Source organism: Dromiciops gliroides, chromosome 2 (genome assembly GCF_019393635.1).
Source record: "Dromiciops gliroides isolate mDroGli1 chromosome 2, mDroGli1.pri, whole genome shotgun sequence".
Lineage (NCBI taxonomy): Eukaryota > Metazoa > Chordata > Mammalia > Microbiotheria > Microbiotheriidae > Dromiciops > Dromiciops gliroides.
Window position 1 is genome coordinate 78258619 of NC_057862.1, and position 17383 is coordinate 78276001.

A 17383-nucleotide genomic window follows, 5' to 3' on the forward strand; every position below is an offset into this window, starting at 1 on the left:
ATATACTACAACTTATTCAGCCATTCCCCAAATGATGAACATCTCCTCACTTTCCAATTCTTTGCCACTCAAAAAAAGAGCTGCTATAAATATCATACACACACACACACACACACACACACACACACACACACATACACACCCTTTTCCTCCTTTGATCTCCTTATGATATAGAACCATAGAACCAATAGTGGTATTACTGGGTCAAAGGGTATATATAGTTTTGTTTTGTTTTTTGGTCGGGACAATGACTTGCCCAGGGTCACACAGCTAGTAAGTACCAAGTGTCTGAGGCCTGATTTGAACTCAGGTCCTCCAGAATCCAGGGCCAGTGCTTTATCCACTGTGCCACCTAGCTGCCCCCAGGCATATATAGTTTAACAACTTTTGAGGCACTGTTCCAGATTGCTTTCCAGAAGGGTTAGACCAGTTCACAGCTCCTCCAACAGTGTATTAGTGAGACTATTTTCCCACAGCCCTTCCAGGATTTGTCATTTTCCTTTTTTGTTATCTTAGCCAATCTGATGGGTATGAAATGGTACCTTATGACTTGTTTTAATTTGTATTTTTCATAATTTTGAGAAATTTTATTGAAGTATGGGCATTGTTTTAAAAATATTTGGTAGAATTAATTTCAAATCCATTTAGACCTAGGGCTTTTCTTCTTTAGGAGTTCATTTATGGCTTGTTCAATTTATTTTTCTAAGATAGGGTTAACTAATTATTCTATTTTCTGTTCTGTTCATCTGGGCAATTCATATTTTTGTAAATATTCATCCATTTTGCTTAGGTGTCAGTTTTACTGGCATGTAGTTGGACAAAATAGCTCATATTGCTATTTCAATTTTATTTCTTCTTCATTGATTGTAAATTTGCCTTTCTCATTTTTGATACTGGTAATTGGGTTTTCTCCTTTTGTATTCTTAATCAAATTTTTGTTTCTGTTCTTCCAGTTATGTCCAACTCTTCATGACTTCATTTGGACTTTTCTTGGCAGATATACTGGAGTGGTTTGCCATTCCCTTCTCCAGATCATTTTATGGTTGAGGAAATTGAGGCAAATAGGGTTAAGTGACACATACAGCTAATAAGTATCTGAGGCCAGATTTGAACTTGGGTCTTCCTGACTCCAGGCTTATATGCTAGACATTGAGAAACACCTAGCTGCCCAGTAAAATTAGCCCATACCTTGCCTATTGTTGTTGTTGTTTTTTAATATAAAAACAATTCCTAGTTTTATTATCAATTCAATTTTTATTATTTCTTATTAATGCTTATTAATTTCAATGTTTAAATCTCTCCTTTAATTTTTAGGATTTCTATTTTAATATTTCATTGAGGGCTTTAAATTTGTTGGTTTCCTAGGTGGTTTTTTTTTTTTTTTTGCTACATACACCTCTCTCTCTCTTTTTCTCTTTTACTGATTAAAAAAATTTAGAGATTTTAAAATAACTTTAGAAATTTTTCCTTAAGTACTGCTTTGGCTGTATCTTACAAATTTTGGTATGTTGTCTTATTGTTATCATTTTTTTTTTCAGGGCAATGAGGGTTAAGTGACTTGCCCAGGGTCACACAGCTAGTGTCAAGTGTCTGAGGCTGGATTTGAAGTCAGTTCCTCCTGAATCCAAGGCCAGTGCTTTATCCACTGCACCACCTAGCTGCCCCCTATTGTTGTTATTATTTTAATAAAATTATTGATTGCTTCTATAACTTGTTCTTTGTTCTGTGACCCATTCTTTAGGATTAAGTTAATTAGTTTCCAATTAATTTTAATCAATTCTTTAAATGTTCCTTCTTTTAACTGCACATCTTCTATTTTGTGTTTCTTGTATTGATTTCTTATCCTTTTTACTATTCTTTTCTGTTTCATTGGTGATTTCATCCCATTCATATTCACAGTTATGACTGCTAACTGTATATGTCTCTCTATCCTATTCTCTTACAGTTAGCCTTCTCTTCCTTCCCTGCCCCCTCTTTAAGAGTCTATTTTGCTTCTGGCTAAAGACTCCCTTAACAAACTCTCCCTCTTATTTACCCCTTTTTCCTTCTTATTTGCCTGTTGAGTAAAATGTATATTTGTATCCATCTGTGTGTATATGTATATTCTTCCCTCATTTAACCAGTTCAAATGAGAAAGAAGTTCAAATATCATTTGTTTGCCCTCCCCGCACTGTCCCCTCTTTCTTGTATAAACTCCTTTTGGGCATATTCCATTTATATGAGATAATTTTCCCTATTCTTTTTCTCCTTTCCCCAGTCTCCCAAAGCATTCATCTTCCATACCCATTCCATGCTTCTTCTGAGATCATCCAAACACAACAGAATCACATCCATATCCTCTGTCTAAATACACTACCCCTACGATTCCTAGATGAGAGGTTTACATGTATCATCTCCCCACATAAGAATGTAAACAGTTTAACTTTTTGTCATCTATTACTTCTTACTCATGTTTATCTTTTTATACTTCTCTTGAGTGCTATATATGTATGACAAATTTTCTACTCAGCTATTGTCTTTTTTTATCAGGAATGCTGAGAAGCCCCCTCTCTTATTAAAGATACATTTTTTTCTCCTGTAGCATTATATTCAGTTTTGGTGGGTAGATTATTTTTTGTTGTATGCCTAAAGTCCTTTGCCTTTGGTAACATCATATTCAAAGCTTTCTGCTCCTTCAAAATGGTAGTTGCATGACTTCTGTGATCCTGACTGTGGCTTATTGGTACTTGATTTTTTTCTTTCTGGCTGCCTGCAGTAGTTTTTACTTGACCTTAAGCCTCTGTATTTTGGCTATAATATTCCCAGAAGTTTTCATTTAGGAGGTTCTTTCAGGAGGTAACTAGTAGATTTTTCCAATTTTTACCATGCCCTCTGTCTCTAAGACATCTGAAAAGTTTTATTTTATGATTCTTTTTTTTTTATTAGTGAGGCAATTGGGGTTAAGTGACTTGCCCAGGGTCACACAGCTAGTAAGTGTTAAGTGTCTGAGGCCAGATTTGAACTCAGGTACTCCTGACTCCAGGGCCGGTGCTCTATCCACTGCGACACCTAGCTGCCCCATATTTTATGATTCTTAAAATATGATGTCTAGGTACTTTTTTGTTCATGGCCTTAAGGGAGTCCAGTGATTCTTATATTATCTAACCTTGATCTATTTTCCAGATCTGTTGCTTTTTCTGAGTTATTTCCTATTTTCTTTGATTTTTTTTGTAATTGGGGGGTTGGTTGGTTTGTTTTTGTTTGCAGGGCAATGAGGGTTAAGTGACTTGCCCAGGGTCACACAGCTAGCAAGTGTCAAGTGTCTGAGGCCAGACCTGAACTCACGTCCTCCTGAATCCAGGGCCAGTGCTCTATCTACTGCACCACCTAGCTGACCCCTCTCCTTTGGTTTTTAAAATCATTTTAGCTCCTTCTTTAAGTCTTGAACATTAACTCTTCTAGGATTCTTGTTGGACTTGTGTCCAAGCTGCATTTATCTTTATTGCTTTGCTTATATTTTTGAGTCATTATCTTCTTTTGTGTTTATGTCCTGAGCTTCTATGTCACCATAATAGTTCTTTATAGTTGAGTTCTTTTTTGTTGCTGTTATTCTTGACTTTGGACTTTGTGTTAGTGCTGAGTTCCATGCACTTCAGGGGGAAGGCAGACAATGTCCTGAGTTTCTGTCTTTTTAGATACTTCTGCTACTTTCACAGTTCCAGCTGAGGATCTGCAAGTTTTCAGTTCTCCCAAAGAGGTTGGATCTTGGGGGAAAACTATTCACTACCCTCCTGGTCTGAGCTCCACAAGTTCCTGACCTAAGTTTGGGTCCATTGGTTTGTTTTTAGTTGGAAATTAGAACTTAATCACTATTCACTCACTGGGAGGGTTTTCAGGTTTAGAGGAACTGAACTACTGGCTTCTCTTTGAGCTAGGATTCTGCAATCTGCTCCTGGGATCAGAGCCAACTCACACAGCTACCATGTGCTTCCAGAAACTTGTTCTGTGTTCATTGCACATTTAGGGCTAACACTTATAACTGTTCTTCTCTGCCCTGGATCTGTAACCCAGGACTGGGTGGTAAGCTACCAGATGGAACTTGTTCCTGTACCTAGCATTTACTCTGGGGTCCCTTGGGGTCTCTTTCCGGTGTTCTATCTCAGCCCTCTCTCAGGTCCTGAGTGCTGGAATGATCACACCACTGCTGTCATAGCCAAGCAAGCTCCTGTGAAGAAACCCTCTCCACTGTCCACAGACCTCTCTGTCTCTCTAAGCCTTCCTGATCTGGAAAAATGACTTACTTTGACTTCTTTGGCTTTCCCAATCAGAATTTAATCTGGTGCATTCTCTAGATCTTTGTCAAGGAGGTATGGGGGGAGAGCTAGACTATAATGCTTCTTCTCACTATGACATCTTGATTCTGCCCCTTCACGTTTATTTTTTTTATTTTATTTTTTTATTTTTTTGGTGGGGCAATGAGGGTTAAGTGACTTGGCCAGGGTCACACAGCTAGAAAGTGTCAAGTGTCTGAGGCCAGATTTGAACTCAGGTCCTCCTGAATCCAGGGCTGGTGCTTTATCCCTTGCACCACCTAGCTGCCCCGCCCCCATCATGTTTATTTCTAAATTACCTTCCTCCAGTGACAGAAACTTAAAGTATGTTAATCCCTATTCCACAATACTATGAAAAAATCTACATTAACAAGATTGAATTCTACTGGTACAGACTATACCAAATTAATAGAGATCCAAGTAAATGAAAATTGCTTAATTAATCTTATTTTATTTCTGTGGATAACTCCCAAGTTTATCCTACTCTAACTCCCCACACACACACACACACACACACATACACATACACCATTACTAGGGCTGTCTCAATTATATCTAGATTTCATCTCCCCATCATAGTCCAGATCAATTAATGTTCTAATTTAAAGGATTAAATATAATGTTAAAAGAACATGTCCTAAGAGAAGTTGACTAAATAATCAGTTTATCTTACTACTTCAACATTAGATTATTTTGTTATATGAATAAAAAAGTATGTTCTTACTTTTTCATATAGCAAATGAGGTATGTTTTGCTGTTGTCTGTTTTGAAAACATTCATAATGTTGGAGGAGCCTGGAGCAGAGCACTTGTTCTTGATTGAAGAGAGGATGATGGCTGAACTGTAACACTGAGATGTTGAGATCTAGTTGATACATTTCCCTCTGACCTTCTATTTTGCTTCTGGAAAAGTTGTCTATATCTGATTTTATTGCCTTTTGAGAGAAAAATGTTTACCATGCATTCATTTGGTCTTTTTTTAGTAAAATTGATTTTTACTCATTTAACAAGTCTCATTAGCTCAGTTGGTTAGAATAAGGTTCTAGTAGATTTGTAAGCACCATTATTTCCCTTTTTTCAACAACTGGTATGCTCTTAATCAATACTAAATCTCCTACAATCCTGTGACCAAAGTTCAGGAGACACACATGTTGGAACCTGAAACACATTTTCCCAAAAAAGTATTGTAAGCAATTGGCCCGGTTCTCTAATAATATCAACTAATGGGAATACTACCCAGTTCACCTTGCATTTTGAGACGGTAAGGTTTTTGTGGAATGGCCTAACTTTTATTTGTATTAGAGAAATACTACTTCTAAAATGGAAAGGTTATTCCTGTCAACTGTTACATTCCATATGAACGGGTTCAAGTCTTCATAAATCAGCAAGGGATGATATGCCTCTGGACAAACTGTCCTATTGAGAAGTCACTGGAGCTTCCTGCTTTCCCCACCTTTCCTGCATTGGTGTTAAGATAAGGAAAATAATCTGACAAGTAACTTTTTGTATATTGTGATCATTTTTATAATTCGTCAACCCTATGTTTTACTTCCGCACTCAACCCTATGTTTTACTTCCGCACTAAAGTTCTACATCCATGCATGGTGTGGAGACAATTGTGGTTTCTTGACAGCTATACCAAGTGAACACAAACTCTAGCAAAATAAATTAAGCCAGTAAAGCTTCAAATATGGGCACACTGACAGACTGAATGCATGCTGACCAAGGATCAGACTAGTGAAAGTTAAAAGAAATTCCAGCATTAGTAGAAGAAATATTGCACTGATGAAATTAAAGATCTTTGAAATATACAAGTATTTTGCCACCTAGTTCTGCCCATGTTATCCCTGCTCCAAACTGGTCTCCTAAACTATTATCTTCAATGATGATTTTAAAAGAATTCACAATTAACTCTTGAAAAATATCGATAATGATTAGATACTAGAAAAACTCTAGAACTAGAAAAATGTTTGATTACCTTCTTATAAATTGTTTTTAATCCCGGATTTAAGGTTTCAACAGTAATGAGCTTTCTAAAATTCCATGACTGCTTAATTGGAGAGGGTAATGAAATTATTTCTCCACTTTCTTCAAACCAGCATTTTCCCTATTAAAAGTATTTCAGAAAAAATGAAAAAAAGTTGTATTAAAATAACTTGGCCTAAATAATTGTACTAAAAATTTTAACTTGATGCTTAAGCATTTTATAGGTATCAACTATTTTAATTATTTTAATTATTGGTGCACTTACCTCTTCCAGTATAAGTAGGCGATTTTCCATTTTGTTACAAGTCCTTTTATATGTTTCTGGTTTTTTTTTAATATAAAATCCTTCATCTTCTAAGATACGTGGTGTCATGTTTTTTGGCAGCTTATCTCGGTTGATCACTTAAAACAATGTAATGTATATATATATATATATTTAATAAACATTTTTATTTAAAGTTTTAAATTCTTAATTCTATCCCTCCTCCCTTCCCTTCCCCTTCCTTGAGATGGTAAGCAATCAGATATACATGTACAATTATGTAAAACATTTCCATATTAGTCATTTTGGATAAGACTCAAATAAATTTTAAAAAGAAAGTGAAAAATAGCATGCTTCAATCTGTATTCAATCAATATCAGTTCTTTCCTTAGAGGTGGATAGTATGCGTCATCATTTGTCCTTTAGGATTGTCTTGGATCATTGTATTGCTGAAAGCAGCTAAGTCATTCACAGTTCTTCATCAAACAATATTGCTGTCACTGTGCACAACATTCTCCTGGTTCTGCTAACTTCATTATACATTAGTTCATGTAAGTCTTTCCAGGTTTTTCTGAAATCATACTGCTTGTCATTTCTTATAGCACAATAATAGTCCATTACAATCATATGCCACAGCTTGTTTAGCCATTCCCCAATTGATGGGTATTCCTTTGATTTCCAATTCTTAGCCACCACAAAAGAAATGCTATAAATAATTTAGTAAAAATAGGTCCTTTTCCCTTTTTTTTTTTTTAACGTATTTCAGATATAAATCTAGCAGTAGTATTGCTTGATCAAAGGGTATGTGAAGTTATATAGTCCTCTGGGTATAGTTCCAAATTGCTCTACAAAATAGCTGGATCAGTTCACAACTCCACAACAGTGGATTAGTGTAACAGTTTTCTCATGTTCCCTCTAACATCCAACATTTTTCATTTTTGTCATATTAGCCATTCTAATAGGCATTAGGTGGTATCTCAGAGTTGTTTTAATTTGTATTTCTATGATCAACAGTTATTTAGAGCATTTTTTCATATGTCTATAGATAGCTTTGATTTCTTTGTCTGAAAACTGCCTGTTAATATCCTTTGACTATTTGTCAATTAGGGAATCACTTATGTTCTTATAAATTTGATTTAGTTCTCTGTATGTTTGAGAAATGAGGCTTTTATCAGATACTTGTTGCAAAAATTCTTTCCCAGTTTTCTGCTTTCCTTATAATTATGGTTGCATTGGTTTTGTTTGTGCAAAAGTTTTTTAATTCTATATAATCAGAATGATTTATTTTACATTTTGTAATCCTCTCTATAACTTCTTTGGTCTTAAATTCTTCCCCTGTCCATAAATCTGACAAATAATCTATTCCATGCTCTTTTAATTTGCTTATGGTATCACCCTTTATCTGTAAATCATGTGCTCATTTTGACCTTATTTTAGTAAAACAATATAGTATATATTACTATACATTATATGTAAAATCTATTTCTGGCAGCCTAAAATAGTAAATTAGTATTGATAAAGTGTAGGGGGAGGGCGGAAATGAACCATCAGCTACCCTACTGCTGAAGTCCAGCAAGCCTTTAAAATCAAACAACTCAGAAAGAAAATGTACACCTGTTCAAGATGTCTGTGAGAAGTAGAGAAGAATTCTAAATGGCACAGGGGGAAGCTGACAACTTTCCAGCTCTTTTTGAATCAAGGGTTTTGTTAGCATAGGGCTGCCAGCTCAAACATTTTGGTCAAAAATCTTAAGACAAGCAACAAGAAATGTTTGCAAGGATAATTTTTTTTTAATTTAGGGAGAATTTTCATACATAATGGAAACACTTTGTCAGTATTACCTTTCCAAGCTCTGATTACTTTGTTTGGTCATGGTGCTTATTAAGCATAAGCACTTAGTACATAATTTATATTTTATAGCCATTATTTTGCAATAATTATAGTGGGAATTGGGGGAATTGCACTGAATTTTCATTCTCATAATATTAACTATAAATTGAGAGGCAATGTGGCATAGAGAAATAAGAACAAGTCTATGAGTCAAGAAGACTTGGATTCAAATTCCATCTCTCAAATATACTCATGAGACCCTAGCCAGGTCCCTTTACCTCTCAGTACCCTGGCAATTCTCTAAAACAATGCTCTAAAGCATCTCTAAGGCAATGCTCTAAAACTGGAGGGCAGGTACGAATCTTCATGGATAAAGTTTCCCTACTGAGAATTCCATATACCAGATCTCATGCTTTTTTGGTCTCAGGACCCCTTTACATTCTTTGTTTGTTTGTTTTGGTGAGGCAGTTAAGGTTAAGTGACTTGCCCAAGGTCACAGAGCTAGTAAGTGTTAAGTGTCCTAGGATGGATTTGAACTCAGGTCTTTCTGAATCCAGGGCCAGTTCTTTATCCACTGTGCTACCTAGTTGCCCCAACCCCTTTACACTCATTTTTTTTCTTTTTCTTTTTCTTTTTTCCCCTTTATATTCTTAAAATTATTGAGGGCGACCCCTAAGAACATTTTTATTTACTTGGGTGATATCTATTGATACCATATTAGAAGTTCAAACATTTTAATATTATTATGAAAATAATTTTTACTTCATGGACCCCTGTAAAGGTTTTAGGGACCCCAAGAAGTCCCCAGACCATAATCTGAAAACTGCTGCCTTTTACCAAGGAAGCCACAGGTCTGGTCCAAAACCCAAACTTAACAAACAATAATAAATCAGTTTCAGTCAGGAGCCAACAAGATAGCAAGCCTGGAGTTTAGGTCTGAGAAAAAGAGAAAATGAACAAGGCATCCTTAACAATGACAAAAAATAAGTATATTCAGAAAATGAATCAGAAGATTTTGCCTGTCTCCATGACCACTGAATCATTAATTCCACTGTTGTTATACTTTCAAGATAGTTGGTTGCTTCTATACATACAATAATCATAGTTTGAATTTAGTGACTTTCTAAGACAACAAACCCATATATCAACCATGTATACAAAATACATTCAATGGGGGCAGCTAGGTGGTTCAGTGGATAAAGCACCATCCCTAGATTCAGGAGGACCTGAGTTCAAATATGGCCTCAGACACTTGACACTTATTAGCTGTGTGACCCTGGGCAAGTCACTTAACCCTCACTGCCTCACCAAAAAAAAAAAAATACATTCAAAGCCAAATGTAGTTTAGTTATCCTTTGGAATTATTTGTGCTGTTTTTGTCTACTAAATGGATTATGGGAGCCAATTATGCATTCATGTTAGCTATGCTTTTAGAGGGCTGATATAACTTAGAGTTTGCCTTATTATGCAATAACCCCATTAATTTTTTCCTATCTTTCCTACTTTTTGTTAACTAAACTCCTCAAGAAAGCCATCTATAGTAGGTGTGCCCCACTTCTTTCCTCTCATTCTCTTCTTAATTCTCTGTAGTCTGGCTTCTAACCTCAACATTCAACTAAAACTGCTCTCTCCAAAGTTACCGGTTGTTGGTCATTGTCCTTTGTTCTCAAAGAGGACCAAAATGATGTCACTATGTTAGAGTCAAGTTATAGTGTGTACAATTGTGGCTGATCAAACCAACATGAACTTGGAATGTTCTGAAACAGCTTGAGCACAAATAATCCATGTGAACATTTGGTTGGATTCTCTAAATTTGTGCACCTCCCATTTCCTTCAAGCTACTTCAATTCTGTTTTGCTCCTGGAGCACAGCACCTTCTCTGATGAGGGCATGCCATGCTGGGTGGTCCTGTGCCAGTGTCTCCCATGTCATACAATTAATTCTAAAGTTCTTAAGAGAGACCTTGAAAGTGTTCTTGTATCGCTTTTTCTAACCTCCATGTGAGTGCTTGCCTTCTGTGAGTTCTCCATAAAAAAGTCTTTTAGGCATTCAAATAACGTGGCCAACCCATCAGAGTTGTGCTCTCTGCAGTAGAGTTTGAATACTTGGCAGTTTAGCTCAAGAGAGGACCTCAGTGCCTGGTTCCTTATTCTGCCAAACGATCAAATGATCTTCAGATTCTTCCTAAGGCAATTCAAATGGAAGTGATTCTGTTTCCTGGTGTGGTGCTGGTAGACTCTCCTGGTTTCAGAGGCGTACAACAGTGAGGTCTGCACAATGGCTCAGTACACCTTCAGTTTGGTTGGCAGTCTAATACCTTTCCTCTCCCACACTTTCCTTTGAAGCCTCTCATTTTATTTGTATATATCCCAATGACATTTTCTCAGTCCTCATCCTTCTTGATTTCTCTGTAGCCTTCTCTCTACATTCTTGTGATGCTGCTCTCTCCTGGCTCTCTTCCTACCTGTCTGAGCATTCTTTCTTTGTCTTCCTTAGTGGATCTTCATCCACATCATGTTAACAGTGGGAGTCCCTGAGGGCTCATTCCTGGGCCCTCTTCTCTCTTTGCTCTACACTATTCTACTTGCTGATCTCATCAGTTCCCACAATTTCAATGATCAACATTGTGCAGATGACTCTCAGACCTCCTTGTCCAACTCTATCCTCTCTCCCAACCTCTAGGCTCATATCTCCAGCTACCTTTTTGACATCTTGAATAATTCATAGACATCCTAAGCTCAACATTTACAGAACTGAACTCAGTATCTTTTCCTGGCAAACTCTCCTCTCTTCCTAACTTCTCATTACTGAAGGGATCACCATCTTCCCAGTTACTCAGGCTTGCAAACTACTCTCATCCTCAGCTCTTCACTCTCTCTTGCCCTGACCCCCAATCCAATCTGTTGTGGAATCCTGCTAATTTTACCTTTGCAACATTGCTTGTATATGCCCACCTTCTTCCTCTGACAAAGCAACCACCTTGGTACAAGCCTTCTTTGCTTCATCTCTGGACTACTGCAACAGTCTGCTGATTAGTCTCCCTATCTCAAGTCTCTCCCTACTCTCCTCCACTCAACTGTCAAATTGATCTTCCTATAATACAGATCTGACCACATCACACACACACACACATACCCTCTTCACCCCCATTCAATAAATTGCAGTAGCTCCCTCTTACCTCCATAACCTGTTTCCTTCCTACCTTTTTGATAGTCTTACATCTTACTCCCCTCCACATACTCTGCAGTCCAGTGACACCAGCCTCCTTCCTGTTCTCCCTACAAGACACTCCAACTCCCAACCCTGAACATTTCCACAGGCTATCCCTTCATGCCTTCAATGCTTTTCCTCCTCATCTCTGTCTCATAGCTCCCTGGTTTCTTTCAAAGTCTTAGCTAAAGTCTTACCTCCTGCAAGAATACTTTCCTAGCCTTCTTAATGTTAGTGCCTTCTAAGATTATCCACATTTTATTTGTATATATCCTGTTTGTACATAGCTGTTAGCATGTTCTCTCTCCCAAGAGATTAAACTTCTTAAGAGCAGGAACTGGTTTCATTTTTTTGTGGGTTGTTATTATTATTTTTTTTTTTGCCTTTCTTTGTATCTCCAGGGCTTAGCATGGTACCTGGCACATAGAAGGTGCCTAAAATATGCTACTTGACTGACTGAATTATCCTTTCACTTCTGTGTAATGGTGCAGTGGACATCAATGTATGCCTTTAAAACAAAGCTATCTCCTCATTAAGTACAAAAAACAAGGCTGGCTCTGATGTAATAATGGAAAGGTAGACCTCTTCAGACAATAACATGTTACAAAAACATCATATACAAACACAAAATCATATTTATAAAATAGAAGTGTAATTTGTTCCCCAAAATTATCCTAAGAGGATTTCACCAAAAAATCCTTTTAAAATGTTCTTATATTTCATTTTCAGTATGGTTTTTTAACCATGGGACTTAGAGCATACAAAGCAATCTTGATTAATTACATTAATATTCTATTTGAAAAACAAAGTACCTGGAGAACTGCTTGGCACAAAAATGTATGCCTGCTGCTTTTCAATCCGTATTTGATCATCTTCATATTCAGAAGACGTTATTTCAAGCAAATCTGGAAAAGTTACTTCTTCCATGATTTTTTCATCATCCATATCCATAAAGTTTTGTAAATTATTTAATGCAGCATGTTTTTCATAACTATCATTTTTAAATTTCTGTTCAATGCCAAGAAGAAAATCAATTCTATATACTTTTGCCAAGTGAAGCACAGTCATGAAAAGTAGTTTCTCTAATACTTTCCAAGCTCAAACTCCTTTGTCTGGCATTTGAGACTCTCCACAATATGATGTCACTGTACTAAGTTCATATTATTCCATGTCACAAACTCTGCACTCCAGATACACTGATCTATTCTCTGACTATCTGGTGCTCTTCTATTTCTATCCCTTTGCTTATCCCCTTCTCTAGGAATGAAATGTCTTTGCTGAACTCCAACCCATCTATTAAAGCTCAACTGCAAATAAGAACTGGGATTGATGAGTGGCTAGTGAAAATGGACAATTTTAGGGCTAACATGAGGAAAATTTTTCTAATGACTTGAGCTATCCAAAAGTAGAAATGGACAGCTCAGGAGGTAATGGGCTCCCCCTCACTTGAGGTCTTTGAACAAAGGTCAGATGACCACTTTTTGGTGTATAAACCAGCATAGCTATTTCCATTTAAAAATTGTCCTTTTCCCTTTGCTTGGAGCAAAACAGCATGTAACGCTATACTCTCATTCTCATTTTTCTAAAAACTGTATATCCCTGTAAGTAGGAGAATGTTGTCCACATGGTAAAGCCAGCTTAATCTTAAGTAATCCTTAAATTCTTGCTAGTATTTCAGTAATTGTGTTTTATGATGAGATGTCTCATTTCAGACATTGTAGAAAAGCCCAGATCTAACAGTTATCCTGACCCCTCCCCACATAATATTTTTTGTTATACACACATATACATTTATATGTGTATATGTCTATGTCTATATATGCACATACATATGATAGACATAAATGATTGTGTATAATGTATATGTATAAACATACACACACACACATACTATGTGTGTATACTCTGTGTGTGTGTGTATAGCTTCTATGCTTTAAGGGTTAGGAGTGTTTTCCTAAAGAAATGGTATCTCCCAGCTTGTCCACCTCTTTTTCTTTTCTTTTCTTTTTGGTTTTGCTTTGTTTTGAGAAAATCTTGCCTGAAGAAATCGCTTTACTCTACACTATCAAATATGTTGTAGAGGAGATTCTTGTTCAGGTGTGGGTTAGACTAGATGACCTTTGATGTTCTCCCAACTCCAAGAATCTGTGAAAATGGGTTTTAAGAAACAGAGAGTCCTAGACTTGAGTCTACATTTTATGGCACCTGAATCACCAAAGGAATCAAAAGATTATATATTTAAAGCTGGAGGACTATAGAAGTCACATGGGTCAACCTTCTCATTTTTTAAATAAGGAAAGTGACAAGTAGAGAAGGAAAGTTCACACAAGTAGTAAATGGCAGAGACAACATTTGAACCCAGGCCCTCTGACTCTAAATCTAGCCAGCTTTCCACTAACCACTGATGAGTTTGTATGGCAAATATATTTTCTAAGAATTTATTTTATAGACATAAATTCTTCATCTCTATCATCATTAATTTAAATTTATTTAATTTCTTGTCTGCACACATATTTTAAGCCGTCGTTGTTAAGATTATCTCTAAAGTACCACTCATAATATACTCCAAATAAATATAGCACTATAGTATGTTTTCATACTTACTAGCTTTATCGAAGCTATTTTCTGTGCTCTTTGATGGAAAAGTTTCCCTAACAATCTGTGTTTCAACTTCTTTAACATAAATTAAGAAAGAAGAAAAGATAATATAGGGCTTTTTCTTAGGCAAGCTATGGGGCTTGTCTTGAAGGAGCTGTTGCTATGCAATAAGGACAATAGTAAGATTCATCCAGCTATTGTTCAATGTATAAACCAACTGGCAAAAATTGGATAACTGGCAAAGGGTAAAAAATATCTTTTCTTTGCTCCACTCCCTGGAAGGCCCCTTGCTAATAGCTTCCCAGAGGCAAAGAAAAGAACTAAATTTAATAATAAAAATTGGCTCTCTTCCATCATATTTCTCAATTTGTCCTGATATAATAAAAGTAAATTTTCTTGGAAATATAAAATACTTAACCTGGTCTATCGTTTGATTCAAAGCTTGGAAATCTGGGCATTCTTCACCACTCATAATAAAAAATGTAAGACCTTCATCTGCTAAGACTTCTTTCTGTAGAAAGTAAAATAACCTCAATGCAATATTAAAAAAAATTCAATCACCAACATTTAACCAATAATTCTTTAAGTGCCTCCTATGTGACTTAGTGGGAAAAGAGATAAAGATGAGATAAGACATGGTTTCTACTATCATGAGGCTTACAGTTCAGTCAGATGATCAGACACATATACAAATAGCTTTAGCAGAAAACAATATATAAGTGCAAAAGAGGACAAAAGTCCAAGGTAACAAAGGGGGAAGAGATGGGAAGGTTTTGTAGAGAAGGTGCCATTTGAGCTAAACTTTAAAGGATGGGTAGGATTTTGAAGAGCTCTGAGGACAGTGAAGAGAAGAGAGGTTTCTGAGCACTGGAAACAAAGGCATGAAGGCTAAAAAAGTATATGGAGGCCAAAAAAGCAGACATTTATTTGTGAACTATACTAGGCACTGGGGACATAGAGATGAAAGTACAACAGTCTCTGTCCTCATAGGAGATTGAGGTGGATACAAAACACACATTTCAGTCCATACTAAGCCCTTATGAAGTCCAGACACAAGGTAACACTGAAGGGAAAGGAAGGTCTCATGCATCAAAAGGAACCTGAGCTGAGTCTTGAATAAAACCAGGTAGTACAAGAGGTGGAGATGAGGTGGGAGAACATTCCAGGAACCAGGGACAGTCAGCACCACAGCATGGAGATGTGAAAAGAGTTGTGTGTGTAAAACAGCAAGATGGCTGGTAAGGCTTGAGTGTAGAGTAGATGGAAGGGAGTGATGTGTAAGAAGGCTGCAAAGGGAGGAAGGGGCTAGTTGTGAAGAGCTTCAAATCACACAGGGATTTCTATTTGATGTTAGAAGCAATAGGGAACCACTGCTATGGTCAGACCTATGCTTGAGAAAAGTCATTCTGGGAATGGTACAACTTAGCAGAGTTTGTGCTCTCCCTCTCTTTGTACACCTAATGCTTAGCACAGTGCCTGCTACACAGTAGGTAGCTCACTCACTGAATGACTGACTATTGTCTCTCCAGGCATAAACCTCAAAAATCCTCAGAAATTCAACTCCATATCACAATGAGGCATGGGAGAAGGACTTTGTGGAGGTGGGTACCCAATATTTTTGTTCATTTGGTGTGAGTCATCAGTAAGCTTTTTCTTACATTCCTCTTGGCTCTTCTGGATGCCTCATTGCTGAATCTTAGCCCATGCCTCCTACATCAGGCACTGGAGTTCAACAGGGCCAGGACACAGAGCACCCAACCCCTAATGATGGAATGTTGATAGGCAAGAACAAGTTAGCATAAGCTGGCTGACAGCCCTAGAAAGGGTTGATGAAGAGGAATTGTTCTATTTCTTCCTATGTACTAACCCAATGAGACATTTACCAGCCAACTGTCCAGGTAGCACATAGTACAAGGAAGCTCCTTTGACAAGATGCCAGGCCCATTTAGCCATTGTCAACTTAGGCCTGGTTCTCCTGAGCTACATTCTTGTATCCCCTTCCATTTAGTGGGGTATTTGTGGTCAGACTGTAAATTAAATAAATCTCCAAGTGAGACTGTAATTAACCTATTCACAATTTGAGGTAGGTCTTTGAGTATGCTGTTTAATGAAAACTAAGAGGTTTTCTTCTACCTTCATGATCAATGCTATTGGTCACTTGTGACAGCTGTGGTCTATTCTCTTTTTGAAGGTCTCTGAAGATAAAGATTCTATAAACTTATGACTGTGATTAGTAACAGACATTTGTAGCCTCAAGTTTAGAAAGCACATGTACCAAAGGGGTTGGTAACTCACAGGTCTTGCCAGTCCTTTACTGGAGTTCTCAAAATGCTCTACTTCGGCATGGTATAGCTTTTCTGTTGGGCTTTTTGTAGAGCTTTGAATCTGTATCAATCTGCCCTTGGCTCCTGATGCAGACACTGCAATCAACTCTTCCAGGAAAGCTGCTAGTGTGTCATTGGAAAGACAGAAAGTCCTAATCCTCTTAAGCCTTCAAAGCTTATAGGGTACTCTACTCCCCCTTCCATTCCATGGAATGCTCCCCCCACCCATTCTTCTCAGGGATTTTGCTCTCTCTTCTCTCCTCAGAAAGATATTCCAGAGTTTAAACTGGTCTTCTGTTTTACAGAAGACATACAGGACATGATCAAATCTTTCAACCAGGCTTCTTGTCACTCCTAGGGAGATGTCTTCCCCTTGTTCACACAAAGAGAACAATGGAGATATGTTCTCGCCTGGCTGAGTTATCAAGTGAAACATCTTGTTAATCACGTTAAGTTGGGTCGGATAATTGTCTAAGGTTATCCCCATCTTTACACATAAAAAAGCAAGAAGTAGTAGGGACAAAAACATGTTTAAAGAAAGTTTAATGATGACTAAACAAAGTCATTTTGAGAGCATTTAAAATGAAACTGGAAAGAAAACAAACATGAAAAATAGGGAAACTGTATAAAGATTTTTTTAAACAAACTCTTTTTAATTACAGAGGAGCCAACACATTTGGACTCTTAATATCACAGTCCCAGACATGTATGATATGAGAAGGTACTTATGGCAATAAGCAAAGCAAAAATGGAAAGAATGTTAAACTAAACCAAGTATATACATAGGGGGTCAATGATGGAAAAGACAAAATTCCAAAGGCATTGTAGGACTGGTTTTCAAGGTATCAAGAAGAGGTAAGGGAA

General features: G+C 37.0%; 1 protein-coding gene across 1 annotated transcript in view; it reads right to left on the reverse strand.

Annotated features, from left to right (window-relative positions):
- CC2D2B (coiled-coil and C2 domain containing 2B) overlaps nt 1-17383 on the reverse strand; it is a 110995-nt gene that overhangs the window by 81095 nt on the left and 12517 nt on the right. Inside the window, 6 exon segments of the mRNA XM_043989534.1 lie at nt 5035-5244; nt 6288-6416; nt 6561-6697; nt 12410-12605; nt 14614-14706; nt 16354-16362. Coding sequence (XP_043845469.1) covers nt 5035-5244; nt 6288-6416; nt 6561-6697; nt 12410-12605; nt 14614-14706; nt 16354-16362 — 774 coding nt within the window.